Source organism: Martes martes (genome assembly GCF_963455335.1).
Source record: "Martes martes genome assembly, chromosome: 6".
Taxonomy (NCBI): Eukaryota; Metazoa; Chordata; class Mammalia; order Carnivora; family Mustelidae; genus Martes; species Martes martes.
The window spans coordinates 85,788,109-85,814,921 of NC_137893.1; the positions used below are offsets into that span (position 1 = coordinate 85,788,109).

General features: G+C 46.6%; 1 protein-coding gene across 1 annotated transcript in view; it reads right to left on the reverse strand.

Annotated features, from left to right (window-relative positions):
- KIF6 (kinesin family member 6) overlaps window positions 1–26,813 on the reverse strand; it is a 421,803-nt gene that overhangs the window by 77,350 nt on the left and 317,640 nt on the right. Inside the window, exons 14-15 of the mRNA XM_080807059.1 lie at window positions 18,662–18,770; window positions 7,532–7,587 (exon numbers count right to left, since the gene is read on the reverse strand). Of these exons, the coding sequence (XP_080663185.1) occupies window positions 7,532–7,587; window positions 18,662–18,770 (165 nt within the window). The remainder of the gene's footprint in view (window positions 1–7,531; window positions 7,588–18,661; window positions 18,771–26,813) is intronic.

The window sequence follows — 26,813 nt, forward strand, 5'->3', positions numbered from 1 at the left end:
TTGGCTGTCATTCGAACCAAATCATGGCTTCCTTCCTTATACATGACAATTATTAGTGTTACCTCTTGTCAGTTAACATACTCTACAGCTCTCCAGCTTGCTCAGATCATTTTTGTTTGTTTGATCTCCAAACTATGACAGCAGAGCACTCAGTCCATTCTGTGAAGACATCAGTCATGCTGGTTATGGGCTGTCACTCGTAACTGCCTGTCTTGGAGTTTCAGTGTTCCAGATTGCTGCAGGAGGGACCTCGAGAAATCAGCTTCGCCCTTTTTGTTTCTAGCTGCCCTGAGCCATCTCAGAAAGAGGCCCACCTCTCCTGTTTCTAAGTAAGATTCCTAGAGTCTCTATCCATTTAATTACCTTTTGGACACAATGTCTTTTCCCACGGTGAACTGTGTTTTCTTCAATACAAGTGAAAATTATCTTCTTCCTTTTTCAGACCCTTGAAAGGTGAATTATGACTTGTTGGTCCCTCTGTATGACATTGTGTCATATACAGTCAGCTCGCCTATGACTATGTTCCTTTGGCAGAAATCCACATCACACAGGAGCCTCATCTGCTCATAAAGGATTTTTTCACTAGTAAGTTAATGTTTTTGCACAACCAGGAAAAACGTCACCAAATAAAAAGCCAGCTTGCAGAGCTGAGCCCCCTTGGGCTGTAGAGAAGCACAGGACTGTACACAGCATTCCTTCTCCTGGTCTAGCATGGTCAGTGGGCTTTCTTGTTGTGCGGCAGTTCCGATCTTTGTGGGTATTGGTCACGTTTCCGTAACTCAGCACCTCAACCCTTCCTGACGCCCCCTCTTCTATCGCAAAGCCTCAAACTGGACAACAAATCCGATGTTTTAGATAGTGTTTCCCTATCTAAATTTAACAATTCCTTCTGTTTATAGCATTATTTTTATTCGGATTGTAATTGGTTTCATTAGAGCTCCAGTTATAAAGTTGCATGGGTTTTGAGAGGTCACCCCAATCTCAATTTTATTACCAGCCTGGTTATTTTTTCACATGTAATTCTGCATTTCTTCCATCATAACAGAAGCACTGATTCTTTTTTTTTTTTTTAAGATTTTATTTACTTATTTGTCAGAGAGAGAGAGGGAGAGAGAGAGAGAGCGAGCACAGGCAGAGGAAGAGGGAGAAGCAGGCTCCCCGCCAAGCAAGGAGCCTGATGTGGGACTCGATCCCAGGAGGCTGGGATCATGACCTGAGCCGAAGGCAGCTGCTTAACCAACTGAGCCACCCAGGCGACCCAGAAGCACTGATTCTTAAAACAAGCTTTTTAAATTTCCCGTGCACAGCTATCTTTTGTATAGGATAAATCACTTTAACTGTTATCTTTTCTCATAGGACCTACAATTCATTCCCTTACAGATATTTTTCTGTTTCAAACCACAGACACATTTCTGAAAGGTCTGTAGTGAACTTGGTTGTTGTGTGCCCAGCGTTCCTTCCTTTGGAGAAAGAAAACTCTTCAATTCCTTACAAATCTTGTTCAGTTTATGTGGTGCCGCCGGATTAACGCCCCTCCCCCTCCGGCAACCTGAGGAATGGGTGGAGCTTCCAGGCCCAACCAACAAACATGTTTCATTCCCCTTGGCTGGAGCGATTGCTTTAGGGATGGACACATGACTTAAGCCAGGCTAAGTGTCCTCACTCCAGGGACTTTTTGCCAACTTTGTTGGGAAAGATCGCATTTACTGGGATTATGAATTCCACAGGCCATTGTAAACTGAGATTTTTCAGGGGTACCTTGTCACTAAATGGGGTTAAGCCGTCAGGGAACTCAGTCAAGTAGAACTGAGAGATGGAAGGAGGGGTGGGGCAGGGGAGGAGAAACAGAAAAGGAAGAAGAGGAGGAGGAGGGAAAGAAGGTACATGTGAAGCCAACTGTACTTCTTCTGGGTTACACGAGATAGTAAATTTCCTTTCACGCTTATAGCCAAACATCCTGCCCAATACAAGTTGAGCATAAACGAATTGAGCTTTTTTGATAAATGTAGTTTAAAACAATCACACAAATACTTTAAAGCACAGACAGAGCTTGTTATTTAAAATAAACATGTGGTGAACTGTTTCATAAAGCCAAACATCTACTCATCCCCTTAGCTGCTTTTTCTCTGAACCATCTCTCTCCTCATGGAGCAAATGCAATGTGCACAAGGAAATGCTGGGCAGAGCGGAAGTCTTGGCTTCTGTGTTTCTTAGTTTTGAGAATATAGTATTTTCTCACTTGGTGGTAACATATTTTTATCTTGTGGTCACTGATGATTTCTATGCCTGCCCTTAATCAGGCTTTCTCCAGTGCTTATTGGTTACTGTTTTACATGAAGCATAAGTACTTCATGACACTCCTCATTCCTACTACACCTCATCTAAGTTACTGCTTTAAATTCTCTCATGTTTCCTGAAGCATCAGGAAACCCACTCAGTTGTACGGAGCTTAAAAATACAGCTCCACTATTCCATTTTCTAAACCACTGAAGAGAATGGTTGAAACCCATGTGGGACACTGAATCCTACCAGGCTTGCTGCAAGTCCATAGCATATCTTTCTGCAAACCAGAAAAAGTCATCCCTTCCTAAGAGCAGACACAAGCATGGGCTGGTGCACATGGAAATGACAGCAAGGGCAGGCTGTGTTTCAGGCGCCACCCGCCCCTGCAACTGAGCCCGAACAGGCACAAGACAACCTATCATTAATCATGTTACAAAGACCCTTTTCATCTTCATGAGCCATGTGTGCATGAGCTAGGCTGAAGTTTGAGTCTTTTGTTGGGTACACCAGATAAAGGCCAAAGAGAGACCTGAGTAACAGCTGAGTAAAATTTTAAACTCAGAAACAAATGTCAAAGTCAGATCAATCTGAATTAATGGAGATCATAAACTGTAATTAAAAGTTTTGGAGGACATTAGGAGAAGGAAAGAAAAAGTGAATTGGGGGAAATCGGAGGGGGAGGCGAAGCATGAGAGACTGTGGACTCTGAGAAACAAACTGAGGGATTTGGAAGGGAGGGGGTTGAGAGGATGGGTGAGCCTGGTGGTACGTATTGAGGAGGGCATGTATTGCATGGAGTACTGAATCTTGGAACACTGAAAAAAGTAAAATAAAATAAAGATGTTAAAAAAAGTTTTGGAGTTGGACAGAAATGAAATTTGATTCTCACTTAGTCACATAGCAGGAAAACTCACTGAAACTTCATTTTTTAAAATCTGCAAAATAATGATAATTCCCTATTTCACAGAACCTAGATTACATCAATGTTAAGACTCATCTTCATTCTAGAGGTTTGTAAACTGTGAAAAAATGGCCAAATATATCTTGATTTTCAGGTGCATTAACACTAAAAATCATGATCTATAATATATGACATAAGGTAATACTCCTGTCTCCCTGTAGGTCATGGCTCTTCTTTGCAAGGATTAAATGAGATAGTGTATGTCAGGTTTTGGCATGACACAGCCAGTGCTTAATACATGGTGGAAGCTGTTGTTGGGGCAGTTGTTAATTGGGACTAGTGACAAAGAGTAACAAAAGATATACTTAATTCAGGTCTTCATAATCTAGCAAAATGACCCAGATGTCATCTTTCCCCTACTCCTGGATAAGCTACTAGAAACCAACATGCACCAATAGTCCAAAAGCAAACCTCAAGGGAAGATCCCACTACAGAAAGACACACAACTGAAAATCATCCTATTTACCCTGCTGATGGAGACCTGGATCTAAGAAATGATTTTTCTTAATGCCCAAATATGTAAGAGAAACATTTTATTAAAGAGTGTTGTTCAAATGTGGGGAGGGGTGGCTGGGGCTCTTCAAAGTTGAGTTAGGAGAAAGAAACCTTCCAGAGCATTTTGTTAGCTTTCTAGCATTTCCCTTTACCTCCTGCTAACAGCTACTGCTATTACATTTTCTGTGACTTTTGAACTGATCACTGATTGGCCCACTAGTGAAAACCCTTCTGTGTGGCATCCTGTGATGTTAGTTTTCATTTAGGCCTGGAGGGGTCAGTGGAGGATGAAGAGGTTGTCAGTCAAGCTCTTTCCTCTCTCCTAAAGCAGCTGACTCCTGGACTGGTCTAGGCGTGGGCCTCATGCCAAAGGACAGCCCTTCATTGTTCCTTGTTGCTAAAGACAATGCTGCCAGTGGTAGAACACTGATGTAGAAGAAGGAATGCCAGAATTCTAGCAAGTGAAAAGTGGCCGGGTTGATGCCACTGCTTCTCACACAGTCTATCTTCCTTCACCCCAGTTTGGACTCAATTGCAGTTTCAGAGAGATGATGAATGGAAGTGGGGCATATGTGAATGTGTCAAATACACAGCCCAGGTGGTGAAACGCAGTCTAATGCTCTTGTGTATGGGACACGTAAATACAATGAAGACACCTCTCCTACAGAAACAAAGACTCTACTTTTTTGGGGGAGATTCTAAATTGGCTATTTCTTCCATTTCTGATTTCAACTGATTCGACATCAGAATTGACGTAAAGGGTATACAGAAGAGGGACAGAAAAGGATTTGGTGGCAAGAGTTTATCCACCTAGTTTGTGTTGGCTTATTACAAGAAAAGAAAATAACATGGGAGTTTTGGTTGACTTATTATGCCATGTAAAATTAGATATTATGTGGTTATAGGTGAATTGTTTGCCTTTAGGAATTTTTGAGGATGACACTTAAGTGATAGTTCTAGATCACAATGTCAGAGAAAAATTACCCAGGAAGGAACCTGAACTTGAAACACATGGGCTGGCTAATCTGTAGTTCACAAACACAATTTTCATTTCCTCTCTGCAGGCCAATTCCATGTGCACTCCACAGCATCCCATTCCTGCCTCAGGGTCCAGAGGCAGGATGTGGCACAGTTTGGGAGCGGAGCTGAGTCACCATCCCGCACATGTGATGGTACATCTGTGCCAAACTCCCACCTCCTGACTTTTAGATTCACTAAGTCTAAGATTTCAGTCACCGGGGACTAAAAATTCCACTTGATTTAATTTCTCCCTAGGAAAAAGTGTGCTTAGAAAGGTCACAAATCTCCTGAAGTCAGTTTCCTTCAAGATTGCATTGGAGATTTTAAATTTAAATGTGTGTACAAGTTCCATCTTACACTTCCTTAATCTTAGCCTTGTCTCTGACATGCAGTGATGGCAGGCTGCTTCCTGAGGTCAAGGACCATGACAGCTTGTTCAGTAATAAGGCTGAATATCAGTGATCTACCTCACCTGGGCCCCCTTGGATCAAATGCACATTAGGAAGATGGGTGTCCAGGGGATGGGTTTTAGTCTGCTCTTTGCATAAAGTAAGGGAAGAGTGACATTGGGACTCTTAGGACCACTAAACTAGCTACTTCCTTGGTAGTGGTGAATGCTTGAATCTCAACACTGGTATGAGCTCTGCTTGTTATGACCCAGAAAAAACAAAGGTCCACTTCCCAGGGTTTCTGCTGGCATATCTGGACCCTTTGTGTGTCCACATCATCCTCACTGATAAATAAATTACAGCCCCTCCCCCTCGGAACCTGGCTCTTGGGCAGGGCACAACCTGCAGAGCTGTAGGTCAATGTCTGACTTGCCTCCTCTCGAGAATGTGGCAAACCAGATCTATGGACATATGATATTGCACCCAAACTAGGGAGAATCCAGAATTATTTGTGACAACCCCAGTCTATTTCATTAGTGTCGGAATGAACGCTTTGGTTTTATTTTGGTTGAGAGAGATATTTTTCAAGAGAAAAACTTTATATTACTTTTTGGGGAGAAGCAGTTTATAAAAGGTCTTTCCCTCTTATCCCTCCAGGGATAGAAATAGACCACTGGGTCCTTTGAGTCCCATAAGTCTGATAAGTCCACCCTGGATGCACTGAGGCCTGCTTCTCCTTCCCTCCCTACCTCCCTTCCTTCCATGTCATCCAGCCTGGTGGGCCAGCATGGTCCTGCTGCTGGGCCTGGGCTGCTCCTTAGCCCTCAAGTCCTGGCATAGCTGATGGGGCACTGACATAGAGCCAATTTCCTTATTGGTTTGGGTCACTGACACTTCTGATAATCAGACCTCTCCAGAAAAATGTATACATCCTTAATACCCAGTTTTCTTTTTCATGCAGTTTTAGGGATTTGGGAACCCAGGTCAAGAAAGGAGTTTGTAATCTTTGTTTTTTGCCAGGGATCCTTCTGGCAGTCTGATAAAACCATGGACCCTCCCTCAGAATGATGATTTTTTGGGTACATAGCATGGGGAAAATAAAAGGATTTTAAGAGAAATGAGTTATACTGAAATAGTTACCCAAATTTTAAAACTTTTTGTGGTATAGAAATATCTATATGCTTTTATATAAATGCATCAAATAATAAGATCAAGTGCTGAGTTTAATAACTACCATAATTTTGAAGTCCTGATGACTATAAAAGATATTTTTTGATAACTGCCACACTGGGCTGTGAAATGAAAATGTCTGCAATTTCCATGGATGACAGGTGTTGCTAGTCCTACTGGGGTCAGCTGCCTCCATTCATCCCTGAAAATATGCTAAATTGCAGTTAGAGGTTGGTGAAAATAAAGGCTAATTTCCCCCCTATCCGAGTTCCTAGATCTTAGGTTAAGAACCCCTGAGACTATAGAGATTCTCTGCATAGTCTTGGGCATGGCCCCAGGTCTGGCTGCCTCAGGCAGCAGAGGAGAACGTGAGACTCCTATTTAGGGACTGAGTGTCTGAAGCTGTTGTAATTTTCCATATTCTGTAGGAAAAGCCAATGGGGACACTCACAGTGGCTTCTGTCCTGCCCTCATGTATGAGGAGAGGAAGGTGGGGACAAAGGAGATAGATGCGGGAAGTCAGCCTCTCTGGCAAGAGGCAAAGGCACAAGGGGCTGCTCTACAAAGCTGCCCCAGCCTGGGAGATGGGTCCCTACGTGTCTTCTAGTTTGGGATGAAGGCAACATTTTCCTCTCACTTTGAGAAAAATATGAAGCATACTTTAACTGAGTTTGCCTCCTGCCTTAACCTCATCTTTCCAGGGATGTTCACCTACATGGTGGGGCCCTGCTAGGCAGCCTGTGTCCTGGGAAGGCACAGAGGCTCATTTTCCTTCTCCTCCTTCCATGGGCTTATTGAATGGTGCTGAAAAAATGCATGCCTGTGCCAAAAATGCTAAGTATAAGCTTTCGGGGGGTGGGTGTAGAAGTGTTCCACAGCACTTGAAAATATGAAACTTCACTGTAGTCTTGCCTTTATGACTAGTTGAGCTATTGTTGAGGAACACTAGGGGAAAAGCAAAACTTTCTCATTGGGATGCTAGAGCTCAGGCCTTCATGAGGATGAAAAGTTCAAATTCTAGACAAAAGAAAACACTTTTCCTGATGGATGGTAGGGGAGATGACAAACTTCCAAGGAAAGGCACTCTCAAAGCGGCTTCCTTGGCAGGGATGTCCTGAAACTCGGCCTGATGGTTATTTGGAGGGACATCATGACCTGATTTTCACCAGGAAAATGGTCTGTGAAAGAGGCTCACAGAATAACATCTGCTTACCAATTTTGCTTCTTGTTTCATTTATACTTTCTCCGAGGGCCTTCGCTTCAGAAAATCTGCAGGGAGGGAAAAAAAAAAGAATTTGCCGTTTTCTGTTCATCCCCAATTATGCGTTAAAAAATAATAGATTTCTGGGAACTCTCTAAAATAATTTAAAACTTTATGGAAAGAGATAAAAGAAAATCTAAATAAATGACATATAGTGGGCTTAAAAATAGAGCTAAAATTTGTATTAATTACTGGTATTGTGAATTTTTACTTTTTTATCCAGTACAGAATTATGACTTGCAGTTTTGAGTGTTTTATGATGCATGGGTACTGGAATAAAGCATGGCTGTAAAATGTTTGTGCCCTGCTCTTCTCTATTAATCACATTATCAAGAGCTTTTAGTTATAGTCGAGAATACATGCTTACTATAACTTAAATAACATTTTTTTCCTGATTATTAATTCATAGGTCCGAGGCTGGCCAATTATGACTGGTTGTGAAACACATCCAGGCCTCCACCTACTTCTGTAAATAAAATCGTATTGAACCAGAGCCACCACGATTCATTTAGATATTGTCTATGGCTGCTTTCAGGTCACGTTGGCAGAGCTGACTAGTTGTGACAAAGACTGTATGGCCTGTGAAGCTGAAAATATTGACTATGTGACCCTTGACAGAAGGATGCTGACTCCTGTTGCATATGATGTTAAATCACATTTTGAAAGATGAAAACAAAACAAAAAAAGACCCCCAATAACCCCTCCCCAGAAATCTGCTCATTTTGAGCTCCAACCAGTCTTTTTTCTACTCACTTTTTATAGAGTTAAGATCATACCATCCACATGATTTTGTGCGTTGGTTATTTTTTACATAACAGTACTAATCCCTCTGCACGTCATTAGAAACTTGTCCATTATCTTTTTCTAAAATTTTTATTTATTTTTTTGATTTCTTTTCAGTGTTCCAGAATTCATTGTTTATGCACCACACCCGGTGCTCCATGCAATATGTGCCCTCCATAATACCCACCACCAGGTTCACCCAACCTCCCACCCCCTGCCCCTCCAAAACCCTCAGATTGTTTTTCAAAGTCCACCATCTCTAATGGTTCGTCTCCATGTCCATTATCTTTGATGGCTGTCTGTAGTCTGCTGGATGGTTGTGCTGATGTTTACTTAATGACTTCTACATATTTGCCAACAAATATGTATGAGATGCTTGCTGAGAGCCCAATGTTGCACTGGCAAAGCGGCGTAGGATCTGGTCTATGTGAGAAACATGCGGTCTGGTCCTCTATACATGGGGGACCCTTAAGAAAGAAAGGGAAAGAAGCCTTTCTCTTCTCCTCTCTGCCATGGAATTTAAAGGGCAACTGAAAGGCTATGAAACAAATCCATAATAAATGGCTACAGTAAATCATTGTGCTACCGTGGCTAACCCTGGCTAAGCCACTGGGGTATGACTGGGGAGGAGCCTTTCCATGAGTGGAGAGTAATCAGGAAAGCTTCATGACAAGGTAGGATTGACCCAGCTTTTGTGGATGCATAGGACATATTAGAAAACTCTACCCACCATCATGCTTCATTAACTATCAACACTGAGCCAATTTGATTTTAACGATCTCTTCTCCCGGCATTCCCTCCCCACCCCCCAAATCTTTCTGGATCCCATAAATCCCAGGTATCATGTTGTTTCATCTGTTAAGTTCTTTAGTGGTGTAGGATTTTGTTAGAGGAGGTAGGAAGAGGAGGGCATTCCAGGCAGGGGAACAACGTGGGCAGAGGCCAGAGTGCCGCGACGGCCCTCTGCTTGATGAGGGAGAAGTGTGAATTATGTCACTGCTATTTTCCGAGTCTGGCTGCTTGGCTTGTGATTGCAGATGGGAAGTTTCCAAGGAAGGGGACTAAATTTCCTCTCAGTGTTAGGCTTCTTGGGTCTCCACCCCAGTTTCCTTATTAGGGTGTTCAGGCTTGTGACAGATTTATAGATGTGCTCTCTTCAGCTAGGGCCTGTCCCCTTTGGGAGAGAAATGCAGGTCCATTTGATGCCACTAAGACTGAATTCAGTTCAGCAGACATTCTCATAAGTCCCTGTGCTGGGCTCTGTGGGCTCATGCTGGCCTTTGCCTGCCAGACAGGCAGCATCTGAGCTGTGGGCCAGGCCACTCAGAAGACGGGGCTCTTTTCATCCTGTAAGTTCTGCCAAGCAGGGGGACTCTAACTGTCGGATTGTTGGCTCTGTCCATCCCCAGAACCTAGGACTCCACAGGGCTTGATAATCCTTCTCTGCTTGGTGAAAGACTCCTCGTAGTGCCTGCTCCCATAGCGTCCACTCACCCATTTGGATTTTCGAGAATCAGGAAAATATGAGAACAATGTTGCAGAGCTGCTGAAATTCATGTCAGTTCTAGAGGAAACCAGAGTAGAGAAAGAAAAGGGGAAGATATAGAGGCAGTCCAGGCCATCTTCACAGTGACTCTTCAGAGAAGCCCTGACAGAGGGCCTGGGCTGGAGTGCCCCAAGCCTTGGTGGTGCCCACATTTGTCCTGGAGGGAGCTGCTTTGTGCTGAGGTGAACCCGCTCCAAAGAGCTGCCCTGCCAGGGCTGGCAGACTCAGAGGGGGAAGCCATGAGCTGTTCCAGTCCCTCCTGCAGCTCAGCGCTGAGCTAAAATGGACTTGCCCACTGAAGAGGTGTGCACTGAGGGCCGTGCTGTCCACATGAGACCATTTTCCCTTCACTCTGCACTTGTCACTGCTCCAGGCCACCCCACCCACATGTGTTCCTGATCTCCAGTTGTCAAGACAAACTCTTCCCTGAGAAAGCCCAGCCCCGAGGAGAAGAAGAGGAGAGTGCAGGGGAGGCGGGAGAGATGAGAAAGAAGGTGACCCCCCTTTCTGCCATATTCTTCCTTGCCCACCTGCATCTCCGTACCTGCCCAACACACATCGCCCTCAGCCCCCCCTGCTTCCCCTCTCTCAGGCCCCAGACTGAGTTTTGATCATTAGGAAGGGGAGACTCCTGACTCCTTCCTGACCTGAAAGAGGCACATTCCCTTCATGAAGTGGCTCAGGGAACTAGCCTGGGTCCCTGGTGCTTGAACCTGTGCCTACTTTCCCCAGGGTGCGCTGTTCCTCTGGAGGACAGCCTCAGCTACTGCTCATGGGGAGAAGGCCTGCCTATGTCAGGGAAGCTGTACCTTGGGCAGGGCCAGGGACAAGGCTCTGTGACTCAACCTGGGCACCCGTGAGGGTCTCCTCCTGGCACCAAGGCATTCCTATCTGGGAATCGTTGGCTGCACGGCTCATTTCGGGAAGGAGTTTTGCTGAGGGGCGGGTATTTCCAGTGTGGGGGCTGGCAGGCGGCTCTGTGCACTGCACAGAAATCTCCACCTCGGGGCAAGGCCTGGGCTTGGAAGGGAGAAGGAATGCAGTCCTCTGGCTGCTCTTTCACAAGCCTGGCTTCCCGTGACACCGAGCCATCACTGATCCCACGCAGCCATGGTGTACCCAGGGCCGTGCTGGATACTGTCCGCAGAGTGCAAACCCTTCTCCTTCTTGGCTTCCACGTCACATCAGCCATCTCTCGCCCTGGTTGCTCCTTCTGTCTCCTCTTCTGCAGCTGTTCCGTAGATGCTACGAATCAGGTGTGGGCAGGGTTTTGTCGTGACCCTCTCCCTGTGTGACCTCTTCTCCTCAGACACCCCATCACACCAGTGCCTTCACTTGTCATCCCCACAGACAGCTCCCAGATCTCCCTCCCAGTCCCACTTTATTTCTTGACAAACACACCTGAGGAACTGATCGCCTCCCCCCTTCCGAAAATCCCTCTCCTTCCTCTTACTTTTCCTCATCTCACCGTCCAGGATGGGCACTCACCCACGTGCTCCTGCCCCTCCCTCCACTGCCATCCTCACTCCATGCATCCATTCCCTGTCCTCCCCTCTATCCTAGTCCTCTGTATCTCTCACAGCATTCCACCTGGTTTCATTCCTCCTCTCATTGCCTCAGAGAAGGAACAGTTCCCTCACCCCATTACCTCCAAGGGACAAGGACTTGAGTGGTTCCCTGCATTCATGCTATCTGCCTTCAGCCAATTCCCACACTTTAGCTGGTGTGAGCCTTCTTCTTCTTCTTCTTCTTTTTTTTTTTAAAGATTTTATTTATTTATTTGGCAGACAGAGATCACAAGCAGGCAGAGAGGCAGGCAGAAAGAGGGGGAAGCAGGCTCCCCGCTGAGCAGAGAGCCCGACGCGGGGCTTGATCCCAGGACCCTGAGATCATGACCTGAGCCGAAGGCAGAGGCTTAACCCAGTGAGCCACCCAGGCGCCTGGTGTGAGCCTTCTTAAATGCATACCTGATCTTATTAGTCTCCTGCTTAAAACTCTTCAAGGGCTCCCCAGGGACCACAGGACAAAATCCAAATTCCTTAACGGGGCTAAATAAACTCTTCATGCTCTGGCTGGTGTGGACTTTGCCAGAATCTTCTCTAACACCCCCCCACCCCCCGGCCTTTCTAGTCTGGCCCAAATGGTCTCAGTTCTATCATGTGTCACATTGGTTCACCCGGGGGCTGTTCCCTTTGCATGGGATGTCTGGCTAATTTTGACCTAACCCTGCTGGTGCAGCAGAGATGTCTCTTTCTCTGTAGGGCTGTGCAGATCTGCAGCCCCATGTGTTCCAGAGAACTCTGAACTTCTGTCATCCGGGCACACCATTGGGAATTGCCTGCTGACGTGCTTTGTCCCCTTTCTCAATATCGTAAGCGCCTCGAAGAGAGTGACCACAGCTGTTTAATTCACACGTCTCTCCCTGGAGCTTAGACCAGGGGCATGTACTTCGTGAGCATTCTATACCTATCTGTAGCATGCAAGCGGCAGTGTGTGAGGGAGCACATCACACAGGCATGACGTGCAATGTAGATGGCACTCCCTGGGGTGCAGAGACTTGGACTTGAATGTCCAGATGAATCTGAGAGTCCTTGTTTGTAAGATTAATACGAGATGGCTCTTGGGGGTGGGTTGATGTGGGAAGTACATTCATACAGATGTCCTTTGTACCTAGATCATGACCACTGCCCAGCAGTGTAGGGACCTGCTTGGGTGATGAACTGTGACGTGGGATTGCGTGTTGGAAGCAGCAACCACAGACAGGAATGATGAGTATCATCTTCTCAGCAAACCAAGGGGTCAGAGGAAGGATCCTTGCAAGTCCGTGGTCAAGGACACCTAGGATAGTTGCTGAGTTTCTCAATCTTCAGGGGGAATAAAGGGGATGGGAGTTGAGGTAGAATGTCATGTGACTTTCAAGACCAGCAGCTCCTGGGAGAATTCCATCCTGACCTTGGTGTGTGTCAGGGAGAGATATGTCCCCACTGAGGGAGCAGCTGAGGAAGCAAGACACCTGGCTCTGCCCCAGGGCAGTTAGAACCACAGGCAATTTGGTGGGGACTAGGGGCAGCAGCTGCTTTAAACTATGGGCTAAGAGGAGGATCTGGTGTTCATAAGCCACTCCATCTCTAAGAGCCTTTGCGTCTATTCCCTGTCACATTATCTGGGAAGGTTTATTCAGGCCAGTGGGGCAAATATGTCGTTGGAGGGCAAGGGGTTCCTCTTGACACCTTTCCTAGTCTTCTTGTCTAGAGCAATTAACTTAAAATGTTGATTATTTACAGAGTGAACATGCAATACTGTTCCCTATCAGAGAGGAAGAGTAGGCCTGCATCTATGCCATTTCCTTCCTCTGTAGACCCATCCCTGACATGGCACCTTAGCTCGCTCTGTTGTATTGCCGTGAACATCCACCTTTCATTTCCCTTAGCCTTTTCCTTAATACCAATACTTCTTCTCTATTCCACCTTGTTTCCCATCAAAATGGCTGCCCCCTCCTGTGTCTTGTTGAGCTGTTCCTTTTCTGAGTCTCGAGAAGTCTGCCATTGCATTCTCTTGCTTCCAGGAAGTAGGTCTTGAGCAGTCTGCTTGGCTGCTAAGACTTCTCAAAGCCAATTTCAAAGCATCATTCTCGAGCCAAAGAAGTATTGTTGAGTACTGTTTTTGTGGCCAGCACGGTGTTTAAAAACTATGGGGAGGCTGGGAAGATTCTAATCTAATCTCAGCTCTCAGAGTCCATAATTCTAGTTCAGGAGACAAGGTGTAAATACAAAAAACAAATGGAAAAATAATAAAAGTTAAAATTGGAGTCTAATAGGAACCAGGGAACTCCTATTTGTCATGGATGTTATTTCCAGATGGTGCCACGAGATTGTTCTCCAGCCTCGGTCCGGTTTCCCTGTTGGTTTTAGATTGCTGTTGTATTTGTGTCTGAAGGATCCAGTGGAGTGAAGAGGCGCTTTTCTGGGTTGAGTTCACACTATCATTGCCTTTGTTTGCAATTGCAGTTAATCTCCCTATTTATCTCTTCTTTTGTTATTTAATGGAAGTCCGTGACAGAGGGACTCAGTTTGTATCAAAGACCTGCCACAGAAGAAAGTTAGCTGTGTGGTGCCTGGGCACTGGTCTTTGCCAACCATGGGGTCTCCAGCCTTTCTTCATATTACCATGTACTACAAGGATGAGTCATCCCTGAAAAATGTGATTTTGAATTGTAGTTGTCTTCCACTGAAAAAATCCAGCTTAAGAATTGGCTCACATGCTCTAGTTCAGCAAAGGGTAAACACCCCATTAATGTGCCAGTGTCTTGTTTTTCTTGTCACAGACAGGCAGCACAATCTCCCCCAGACTGGGGACTAGGGCTAGGAGATGCTAGAAATTGCCTGGGAGGACAGCAAAAGGTCCAGGTAAGATGGGGAAGAAAATCTTTCCATACAGTAACACGGGTGTGTACATGTGAGCCACTGATGGACCCCTCCTGCGGCTCCAAGTCAACCCTTGCACTCTGAAAGGGAACTGAACTATCACAAGGGATCCAGGGCCACCGACGGTTCCTTCATTTGGGCTTAGGAGCCCCTTGCCATGGGCTAGAGAGGCTGAGCTGCTCCCAGGTTCCTGTGTGGGGGCAATGAGTCCCTTTGCCAACACAATGTCCCAACATTGGAAACCTGGATGGTAGAGTGATGTGATGTGAAAAGTTGGGAATGAATGGCAGGCCAGGAGGCTGGGGTCTTGTTGCTGGGGGCTACCAGAGGGTGAGACTTTCTCTGAGGAAGTCTCCTGGGGACAGAGTGAGGAAACAGGCATTTAGTACCATCCTGACTAAAATCTTGCTGAGCATGTCTGCATTCCTAGGACCGGCCAGCCCTCCCGCAGATGGGGTGCATTGTGCTTCCCATCACCAGGGAGACCAGCAACAGATGCTTGGAGGGGATCAGGGTTATGGAAGACTGCTTCCTGAGGTAAGGGCGGTGTGGAAGTTGCCCCCATTGGCACCTGTGGGACCCTATTTTTGATGTCTGCAGTAAGAGCGGGGTTTTAGCTATTTCTTTTCACAGAAAAACATTTTCTTTTAGTCTTCTGCCTCAAGCAGCTATGAGCTTGTAATACTTAGTAACTGAATACTCTCCACGAATGCAAACAAAAGCTCCAGTCCTGAGAAGGGAGTAGACCCTGGGTTATACCCCTCCAGTACCAAATATTCCTTTAATGATTGTTATTACAATAACATTAAACAGATGTAGACATTTTTTTTTTTTAATGTGGGCTTAGTCTTCCTGACTTTTCATTTGATTTAAAAAGACTGATTAACTGCTGGGAAAAACACTTTCAAAGCTTTGTGTGAGTTTCATTAATTCCCTTGCTCTACGGCCACAAGCAAGATGGGACCACCAGTGTTACCAGTCCATCCTATCTGATTGGATGTGTTTCAGCCCAAAAGCACATTTGTCACAGGGTTGTCAGAACCTTACTAGAGTTAAGTGAGCTTTGTATTAAGAGGCTCTGAAAGACCACATCTTCAGCCCTGCCATCCCAACCCATCCTCCTGCTGGAAACAGACCTAAACTCGAGTATAAACCGGAACCAGGAAACAATTCCAGAATAATTCCTGGGGTGCCTGGGTGGCTCAGTCAGTTAAGCATCTGTCTTTGGCTCAGGTCATGATTCTGGGGTCCCAGAGAGCCCCATGTCAGGCTCCCTGCTCAGTGGGGAGTCTGCTTTTCTCCTCTCCCTCTGCCCCCATCCCCTGCTCATGTTCTCTCTCTCTCTCAAATAAATAAACTCTTAAAAAATAGAATTCTTTCTAAGCTTGTGTTTCTTAAACTCAAGTGTGCAAAAGAATCTCTTGGGAGGGGCGCTTGGGTGGCTCAGTGGGTTAAAGCCTCTGCCTTCAGCTCAGGTCATGATCTCAGGGTCCTGGGATTGAGCCCCGAGTGGGACTCTCTGCTCAGCAGGGAGCCTGCTTCCTCCTCTCTCTCTCTTTGCCTACTTGTGATCTCTATCTGTCAAATAAATACATAAAAATCTTAAAAAAAAAAAAAAGAATCCCTTGGGAACTGGTTTTGTCTGTAGAGTTTGGGGATCCTTCTCAGAGTTTCTAGAGCTCCGGGACTCTGGACACTGTTCATCTGGTGGTTTTCAAACCTGCTTTCATGTTGAAATCTTTAGACAAATGGATGCTTAGCTCCTACCTAATTAAATCAGAGTATCTGAGGGATGAGGCCCAGTGTTGGGAGCTTTTACAAGCTCCATGGGTCATTTTCCTATAAAGCCAGATTTGTCAGGCACTGATGTAAGCTCTGAAGCCCCGGGGAAGGACAAGGCTGAGAGCCCCATATTGGATGAGGCAGCTAGTGTGACATGCTCATCTTCAGACAGACAGGTGTTCTGCTCCAACACATCCAACTGACTACCCCAGAAAACCATGGCTTACTGTGGATATGTGTTAGAAAGTTTGTGAAACCCCAGGGTTCATTTGCTAAAATTTGTGTGGGTGAGCATACGGCCATTTTTCCAGAGGGAGTGTCCTCAGCTTTCACTAGAGGTATTTATTTTCTCCCCCAGCCCTTGTTTTATTCATTTATTCATTCCCACCACCCTGTCCTGTTCTCATTCTGCTCCCTCACACAGGTAACCATTCTTATGGTTAAAGCATGTGACAGTCTATCTTTACCTTTGGCTCTTCTGTTTGTTTTGGGTGCATCTATTTATAATCTCCATGAATTGTGCATTCTTAGTGCTGTTTGTGCTGGTGTGTGTACATTCATCCATTGCTCCTGACTTCACGGGCAGCTTCCCCAAGATTTTACCTCGTTGCTTCCCCAGGGATGGACACCCAGCCTTCGGGCTCTCATTAGCCACAAACTGAGCTGCTGAGAACATCCTCGCGTATGTCCCTTTCGTAGCCCACGGGAGAGCTTCCGTGGAGACTGACCCGGAAGCGGAAGCACTGGGTCGCGGGGGCCGCATGTACTTGCATGGACTAAAGGGGGCCACACAGCACTCTGGACAGACTGCTCCTGGCTACACCCCTCCCACCATTGCTGGATTCCTAAAGTGATCTGAGACCCCCATTCACAAGGCACCAAAGTGAGAAAGCCAGTGGTTAACCATCAAGCTGGGCCGTCAGTGCTGCTTGCCTTTCCTTTTCTTTTTTCAGCTCTTCCTTCTTTCCTGTTCCCTGTGACATCTGTATGAAACCTCTGCCACCACGTCTGCCACTACCCTCACGACTCTCATTCCACTTCAACTTCCACAGAGGAAATAGAGACCATCTTTAACTTCCTCCCTTCACTTCCAAGGGCATCAATGGCAGTCCTGTCTTGCCTCATTGTTCTCTCCAGGCTCACCTCACTGGGATCTTTGAGGCCCTCCCTCCCAAGACCTTCTTCCTGAGGCCTTGCTGCATCAGTCCTTCTCCTGGTCTGTCCATCTGTCTGCCTCTTTCTCCACAGGCTTGCTTCTGTGGCCTGCAATGTTCACCACTTCTCTCCTGTTCTGAAACAAACCTCTCTTCTCCTTAGGCCTCCCTTTTCCCTCCTTTGAATGTTTGCTGTCTATCGCAGACTTTGTGAACACATGTTCACACGTGCTCCATTTGCTCAGTTCCTTTTCACGTGCTCCTTCAGTCCCAGCCCTCTGACCCATGGTCCGTGGTCACCTGTTTGCTCGGTGCGCTGGGTCCAGCCTCTCCTGCTTCTTTCTTTCTAGTGTTGGACACCACTCACAGCATGCTTTGTGGAGCCGCCTCCCCTCGTGGTTTTCAGTTCAACATGTTCTCCTGGGTCTCCTTTGCTTCTCTCTCTGTTTCTCAGCCTCCCTCTGCTCCTCAGAACTCCCTGGATCTCCCTCGCTTCTCTCTTCAGCCTCCCTCACAGCCTCCTCTCCCTCCCTGCCCTTTAGAGCTTTTCCCCTGTTTCTACCCTCTAAACCCCTGCATCTCCACCTGTTTTCCTGAGCTTGGCCACTCCTTAGGCTTCCTTGAAGCATTGATAATCATATGACTCCCAAACCTGGATCTCATTTTAATTCAATGCATTGGTTTTGAAAATTTCCAAATGTTTGTGTGCTAAGATCCAGAATCACACGTGACTCAGTTTAAGAGTTCACAGGCTAGAACATTCTCTTCTGAACTCCAGACCCAGGCACCTGGCCGTCTTTCTGTCTGCCACAGTCTGCAGCTATGCATCTAAACTGCGGATGAGCTGAAACGAATGATGTACCCTGAAGTTTTTTCTAAAGGGTCCAGAGGCCAGCTTGACAGTATGTCAGCAGACGCTGCTGCCTGCTCTGCTACCGGCTGGAGAATGCACCAGAGGCCTCTGGGTCACAGGCTGTGCACACGTTTACTCCTTTTGAGTAGGAAGCACAGGGCTGCAGCAACTGGAGGGTCCAGAGTTCTGAGATGATAATTTGGTCTACAGATTTTTTTCCTTTGCCTTTGGAACAGTATGACATGGACAAAGTCATAGGCAGATAGAAATTATTGTAACGGGGGAGAACTGGAGACAAAGTTGGTGCTGTCAGTGACAGACCCGCCCTGATGTTGCATACCCCAGCAGTACAGGGATGAGGAGGTTCCCATATAGGAAAGTCCTGCCGGACTGGACACAATTCACTGTGAAGCTAAATACACGTCAGGCCTTTCTTTTAGAAGTTAGGTTAAGCAGGTTAGGGACAACAGAATAGCAAGTTTCCTCGAGACTGGCCCGGCTAAGCTTCAGGGGACCAGCGGCCCTGTGAGCCAGCCTTACCTCTGCTTCAAAATCTGTTTGTTGTCTTCGATGGTAACGCTGTCAGCATGGTCCCTCTTGAAGATTTCAAAAGCCTCTTGTCGTCCTAAGGACATTTCTTCTCTCATCCCTGTTTGGAGACATGGGGAAATGGCTTCAGTCATGGCATCAGGATCCCATTAATTTCACTGTCACTTTAGGTGGACCACAAAGCCAGTCCTGGCTCCAAGAGGCTCACAGCAGAGAGGCTCCTGACCAGACAGGTGGCCCTGGGCTCTTCCAGCTGGCCACCGACCCAGCAAGGAGGCCCTTCCAGCGACAACCTGCACCCTGCAGGGCTGTGCCTGTGCAGGCATGTGACTTGGGGGGGGCGTGGAGTTTGGAATGTTTGGTCGGAGGAAATGAGAACCAGAGTGCCAGGCCCTGGATTGCCGAGAACATCTGCAAATGCACTTTCTGCCATCATTCAGTACCACGGCTCTCCCCATTTTCCTGCTATGCCCCGTCTTGGTTTTCTGTTCAATTTCATGCTGGATTTCCAGGCATTTAGTTAAAAGTGGTACCGTCCAGACTGAAAGATACAGAATCCAGAAAATTCTACTCTTAGTCTCCATATAGCAACTCATCCTTGTCTCCTGTGTCTAGAGAGGGGGCTTGGTGCTTACTCTGAGGTTAGGTTCTCCATCGAAAGATCCATGAGCAGGTTGTGATGGCAGCTCCTAGGTCATGTCTAACTCCAACATCTTGGGTTGCTATCCTCGCTACTGGGCCCTGCTCAGGGGCCAAATTCTGAAATCCAGAGTCAGGACAGCCAGGGATGGTGGAGTGAACAGGTGGCGTTTCTGCACCATAGACCTCTTTCTCCCAGCCTCCCAGAGCAAGGATCAATGCAGGTGCATGCCTGGGATCCCTAAGTGACAGCTGAATACACAGCAGGATTTTGGGTGAATCTATGGACTTGTTTTTTTGTGCCTCTTTTAAAAGTTTTGCTTCCTTTTCCCCATGTTTTCATCCAGTTAATTCTACTTATCTTTGAAGCCCTGGCTGAGTGTCACCAACCCCGAGAAGCTTTCCCCGAGGCCCAGGCAGGATGAATCCTCCCTTCATTATGTACCTATTAATGCATCTGTAACACGCACTGCCCAGGAGACACTGTCACTTCACATGACAATCCTTTCTGGTGACAGGCATGTTTCTAGGAGGTAGAGATTACATCTTTGTGAATCCCTAGTGTCTTGTTCAATGTCTAGCATTTAGAAGGTGCTCAACAGATGTGTGTTAAATGAATCAGGTCGGGAATGAACCAGGAGTGAAAATGAGCCTTGCTCTAATTGCCACATGAACACGATCCAGGGTGAGAGGGGTTTGCTGTGAGGCCCCAGGTTCTGGAGACCCATTCATATGGGCCACATACCACAACTCCTCCTGCCTGGAAAAAACCCGTGGAGTCTCATCACCAGGCCTGGGGTGAGGAACCGGACCAGCCCATCTGACACCAATTTAATGATTACCGTTGATAAAAATAGCACCATGAAGAATGTCTGAATGGTGAGGCACACAAGACGCCCCACCCTTTTCCAATCAGAAGCAAATGGGCATGTCTTGGCTTTGTCTCCACATCTGCCCTGCACACTCCAGAACCAGGTTGGCCTGGGAAAGGATTTGGGCGGGACTCAGAAAGATGAGCTCTGCTGTACAAGACGCGTTAACCAAGGGGCACTTTTCATCCAGCAAAGCCCACGGGGAGCCAGGGGACACACGCCATACCTCTCCTCTGCCCCTGATCTGTGCCTAGTTCTGACAATGTGTGCTTTTCACTGCCAATGAAACAGCAACAGGGGGTAGAGGGAGCAAATCTCTCTGGAATGGAGTGGGGGTTGAGGAGAGCGCCACAGAGACCACATGGGAGCCTGCCTGGGGGATCCCCCAAATTGCCTCCCACAGAGAAGGTGATGAGAAGGCAGCAGCAGGGGTGAGGGGCGGGGAGAGGGTTGTTCAAAAAGCTGCAGTGAAGAAGATGGGTTCATGGCCTTTTCTCTCCCAGGCTCTGCTTTCTTTCAGAGCTGACAGTCCAAAATCGACAGCTGGGAGGAATGGCCATGCTGAGATTTCTCAGCGCCCATGGCACTCTTATAGCAGCCGGTCCCGGAAGAACTTAGAACCAACTGAAAACCCTGTTACATCTTCCTTGAGGTGCAGAGGGGGCCTGGGTAGTAGGAACAGAAAGGACATGGGGTGCACAGAAGAGAGAAGCTCAGGAAAGTAATTTGCTCTCACTTTCCAGAGGATCTTGAAAGTCTTGCTAAAAAATGTGGGGCTAGCGCCGTATCACAGTATGTGGGTGCCACCAATTTTCCTAGACTTTAAAGTCAGTGAAGTACACATTACGAGAAAGAAAGTTACACTGGAAGCACTTCATACTTTTGATTTAAGAGGTCCTTGGGGTCCTGCAGTGCTGTGGGCTTATTGTCAGGAACATGGGATCAGCTTTCCCCCAGTGGCGATGGAGTATTCTGGAATTGGAGTTCTTTGATGGTGGTGAGCTCAGGTCAGTGGACGTTAATGTGAGGGCTCTAATCCTGGCAGCTAGTGTCCCCCATGTCTGCTCAGGGAGGCCAAGGTGTGGTGGCTGTGATGCCCAGCTTCTGAAGGCAGAGAGGCAAAGTAGGGCCTGGAAGCCTACTGAACAATTGTCTTCCCCTCTCAGGATTTAGAAAACAGCTTTCTTATATGGCAAGCTCTGGCCCCCAAGTACATAATGTCCCCATTAGAAGGGGACATAGAAGGAGTAAGAGCAGTTGGAGCACTAGAGTGACTAAAAGCTAATGAGATAATCATCTATTTATTTATTCTCTCCACCAATATTTATTTCTCTTAGGCACTGCGGTTGGCATGTGACCAAGCTATAAACTTGAACAAGAAGATTAAAGCTTTGATCCTTGCCCTTCAAGAATTGAAAGTCTAGTGAAGGAGAAAGAAACGTGAAGAGTTACCATGAAAGTTGCTATTTGCTGTAAGGCAGGCATGTGTCCAGCCCCGGGAAATAAAGAGGAGGAGGGTCAGCCCTGTCGGGGAGACTGGGAAGGATTCTGAGGGACAAGCAGCATTTGCCAGGTAGAGCAGGAGTGGAAGAAGATCCCCAATGAAGGGGGAAGAGGAGGATGGAGCAAAAGGGCAACTTGATTCAAATGCACGGTTCTGCCACAGCACAGGAATGGTCTTTGGGGAGAATAAAATGAATTTCTTACGTACTTTACACTAGTCACCGTATTAAGTGTTTCCTTACCTATTGTATCAGTTAAACTTCTCCATGATCCCTGGTCAGATACCATTTTACAGAGGAAGGAACTGAAGCTCAGTTAAAGAAATGTTATAAAGGGGTCAAAACAGCCTGGCTTTTTAGAGGAAGTCAGTTCTGCTCTCAGATCCACTTCTCCAGGGAGTCTGACTGAGAGAGGAGGCAAGTGGTGGGCCTCAAAGTGCCCTGCTAGGGGCGAATCTGCCCATGGGATTACACCCTCATTACTGTCTATCTTGTCCAAAATCTTGAATGTTCTTTACAGTATCACAGAAAAAACAGAAGCACAAATTTTGTTTTACTGTTTCTATTATTATTTCTAGAATGTGTGCACTCCATGGGGCAGTGATTTTTGTGAGTTTTGTTTGCTGCAGTATTTCTAGCACCTGGATGGTACCTGGCACGTAGGAGGAGCTCAAATTCTTTGGAGTGAATAAATGAATGTGTTTACATGCTTAATGTTCTTCCTTCTAGCATAGCATACTGTGACATGATGGGGTCAGTGCTCCCACGGCTCTTCCTCCCTCCACAACCACACCCCTGGGTGGGTGCATCTCCTGTATGGTGTGATTTTAGAAATTCACACACACACACATGCACACACACACACACACACACACAAGAAAATCAACACCATCTTTTCCCACTACATATTACTATGCTTCATAGCCTGCCCTTAGAGTTTCCAGCTCCAAGAAGCTTTTATAAAAATGCAAATACTCTTGAAGGCATCACTGTCTTGGAGCTAGCAAAGACAAACTCCACAATCTGTTGACAATTAGCTAACAGGTCCTGCAAAGACAAGACATAAGATGGTGTCTCAGGCTGGTACCAAAATGGGGGAAAATCTGAGCCTGAAAGGGAAGGTACGATGGCAAAGACAAATTGTGCCTTCTCCCCAACTTTGTTTAGTCTGTTAGACTCAGCTGCTCATCAAAGCGGAGGACCTTAGGAGTTCCTGCTTGCCATGACCATTTCTAGCTCGTGGTTGTTTCCTTTTAGTGAATTTCAGTCGTAGGTCACAGTGTCGAATCCCAGAAAACATGGATGACTCAGAGGAGCCTGCTGGCTTGCTGAGGCACAGGACTGTTTAAGACCCAGAGAAGAGCACATAAAATATTACAGGCCAGGATAAAATTTCAAACGAAACAAAGCAAAAAAAAAAAAAAAAAAAAAGACAAACAAACCAAAAACCCTAAAGAAGGAGAGGAGTTTCTCCATCTCAGTCCCCCAAACGCAACATTGCAATTCTAGGTTGTGAGCTAGATGGAAAACACTTCCAAATCCTAAAGATGCAGCCTCTTCTGGATTTTGATAATTCTTATGAACAGCACTTCGGTAGAAATGGGAGACAACAAGGCACTCACAAAATCGGCCTTGGCATGTAGCTTCTGATAACGTTAGGCATACAAAATTCTTCGGTTCTTGTCCCTCACCCATTTCTATCATGCGCTCTCTCTCTCTCTCTCTTTTTTGCCATCCTGAAATTTGGCCCTTTGTTTTGCTGGAAAATATGCATCGGTACTTTTAGAAGCCCTCCCCACCCCCAATGCAGGATCCCATGGAAACCAAATGGAGAGGAAAAACATCGGAAGTGGAGAGTTTATGCTCCTGCCTTCGGGCCTGCTGTCTGATTTCCTTTAGTCTGGAGCACAAGGGCCAGAGCTCATTTTCCTGGCTGCCCCAAACAACCTACTGCTGCTTAAGCTACTGCTTAAAAATTGACAAAGGTGAAATGATGGAGAGTTGTGTTATTCATGCTGAAAAATGGATTTCCTGGTCAGAGCCAAAAATCCGTTTTCCTTGGGAATGACGCCCATTCATGTGGTGCCTCAGTTCCCTCTGACTGAAGAAGGAAGGGGAGAAAAGAACACCCACAGGGAAGGAAGAAAAGTGAGCGATGGGGTGGGGTTCTGACGGGAATGGGGGTGTGCATCACACTGGTGGGGACTAAAAGCAAGAGAAGGCTCAGAGCTTGTTAGGAGGCATTCAAGGCTGAGACAGAGAAGAAACTGGATGTGGGGCATGATTACACGACTTGGGGCTTGGTAGCAGAAGTTTTTCAAACCACAGGTGAGGGAGGGGCTTTGATATAGTGACATGAAGAATTCCTACAATATGTAGGACATGGAAGTGCAAACAGAAATGAGAAGCAACCGGCAGCAATAGAGTGTGGTTTTGTACAGTATGTGATACAAAATTCTCTAGGCTCTGAAATTTCTCAGCAAATGTTGACTTAGGTGAAATTTACAAAAATATCCTCCTAGGGCTCCTGGGTGGCTTAGTGCGTTGGGGCCTCTGCCTTCAGCTTGGGTCATGATCCCAGGGTCCTGGGATCGAGCACCGCATCGGCCTCTCTGCTCCGAGGGGAGCCCGCTTCCTCCTCTCTTTCTCTGCCTGCCTCTCTGCCTACTTGTCTGTCAAATAAATAAATAAAATCTTAAAAAAAAAGTATCCTCCTATAAATAATTTTAAGAGAATTCCATCCTTTGGTGTATAGAGAAGTTAGAACGAATGGATCAGTAGGAGGGAGAGGAAGGAGGGATTTAAATGAGAGGAAGGGATAAATCTATCAAAGCAGCATGAAACATAAAAGGTCAGGAGGGAAATGAAGGAAAGCTCAGTGGTCCAGCACTCTTAGGAATGGTGTCTGGAATAAAGATGTCCCAAGAGCCATCAAATGGAAATGATGGCTACAGCCAGAAACTCTGTGGCAAAGGACAAGTCAGCAGCTTCTGGCATGGAAAGCAAAGTGTCCACTGCTGCTGGACTGAAAACACGCATGATGGGGAGGTGCTAAAAGATCTTATAAAGAGAAATGACCCATTTTCTAGAAAGATTCAGTGGGACATTTGAGACACTTTATCTTCCTCCCCTCACTGTGGGGCAGATGCTGTCATTTAGGAAGGAGGTTGTTTCTGGAAGTTACGTGAAAGACCTGCATGGCACATAGGTAGGCACTGCATTCCCACGTTCCTCCCTCACACTCACAGAAGGCATTGTCAGGCAGCCTAAGTCACGTGTCTCCTTTCACACATGGCTCCCAGATTACCATGCAATCAAATGACAACTGTTATTAACTTTTCTCATTCCTATGTTTCTGGGGAAAAATAACAGCCCAGTTTTACCACCTTTGAGGCTGACATGCAGGGGATTTTCCCCAGGGAGCAGTGTCATGCCCCAAGTACTGGAGTCACTGAGAGGGGCTGTCTGGGAGCATATGCCAAGGAGCCCTCTGTCCATGCTTCCTTGCCACCAGAGTGGTGGAGGCCACCATAGGAAGCAGTGTCATGTGCCATGGGTCTGTTTACTTTAAGGACCAGCTCAGCTACAATTTGAGGGGGTGCTGGGCGGGTGCAGCAGGCTATGGAATCTGAGGACGAGGGGAAGACAAAACCACTTAGCCACGGCCAAAGTGACTGCAGATGTGAAGACCAAGAGTAGATCTTTTGGGGTGACCAAGGAAGCTTGCCCAACCTACTTCCTGCTTTTCAGTGACACTTCTGGAATGAGTTGGTGCCCTAGGCCTTGGGGTTAAAGGCCTATGTTCAAACCAAAAGATACCACCTGGGCTGAAGTCCTCAGATTAGGACTGGCCTTGGAGTTTCCTAAACTGCCACATGAAAGCCATCAAAGGAGAACCTTTAATTTGTAGATTCTTAGGGCTGGCTTGGACTAGGCTGAAGCATGGTAAGCTTGGCAGGGGCTCGAGGGAGTGAAGTAAAGGGAAAATCTGAAGTGGAAAGCCACGGAAACCTTAGGAGACCCACCCAGTAGTGGCACCACATCTAAATAAATCAAATGGGTTCCTGATTCCTGGTGCCAGAGATCACACATCCCACCGGCAAGCCTTGCAGGCCCAGCAGCGCAGACCATGTGGGCTGGGTGGAATTAAGGGGCAGTGTTCGAAGCTGGTTGTGTTTTTCTTTTGTCTTGGTAACCATGTCTGATTCACCCTCCTGCTGCAGCTGCATGCTGGATGTTAGTCTGAGAGGGTGCTGAAAGGCCTAGTGTGCCAACTGAGTGGACAGACTTGGAGCACCTAGAAGAATGGCAGCTGCTTGAGGGCAGTGGCTCATTTCCAGCAGTCACATTAAGTCTTTAAACCATGGTCCTGAAGGTCATCTGCCGAAGACCTTGTGTTTCCTAACCTGGCCTCTCTGGGGTTTTTCTTCTGTGAGCGTTCTTATTCAGGACAAAGTGCCCATGTGGGTTGCTTAGAAAAACCCATGGACAGACACAGGCATGGAGCTTGGAGAAGAGCCTGGGTCATGTTGGCATTTCTGTGTTTTGGAGTTAACTCAGGAATCTGGAGGCCAGCAACATTTCCATTAAATAAGACAGCATGGTGTGGCTCCTGCTGCCAGGCGAAACTGGATCTATGGAGTCTTTTCCATCGATTTCAGTCCATAGATGTGGCAGCCTTGGTGTCCAATTCCATGCCCAATATTTGGACCAACCCTGGAAATCTGGGTGGAAGGACATGTGGGCTCTAGCCCTTTATGGGCTAAAGGGCAGTTGATGGAGAGGCCCACTGAATAGAAAGGCAGCATTTCTCTTCAGCTTAATAAGTGGCTCCAAATGCTGCAGAATCTGAAAAACACAGGATTCCCCGAGTTTGAAATGTCCTGACCATTTCCAAAGGCCATGGTCAACAGGGTTCTGTTGGCTGGCTTCTATGTCAGCCTGTGCTTTGGGGGAAGTGGTTAGAGCATTGTTCACATGCCCAATTGTCTGACAAATGAAGGCAGATTTCTATCTACTCCTGAATTAGGAATGAATCCCACTGTACTCTCAAATTTATTTTGCTACATTCCTAAAAGAGAATTTAAAAAAATACATTCTAGCCTAGTAGCCTATTCCCCGAAATGCATG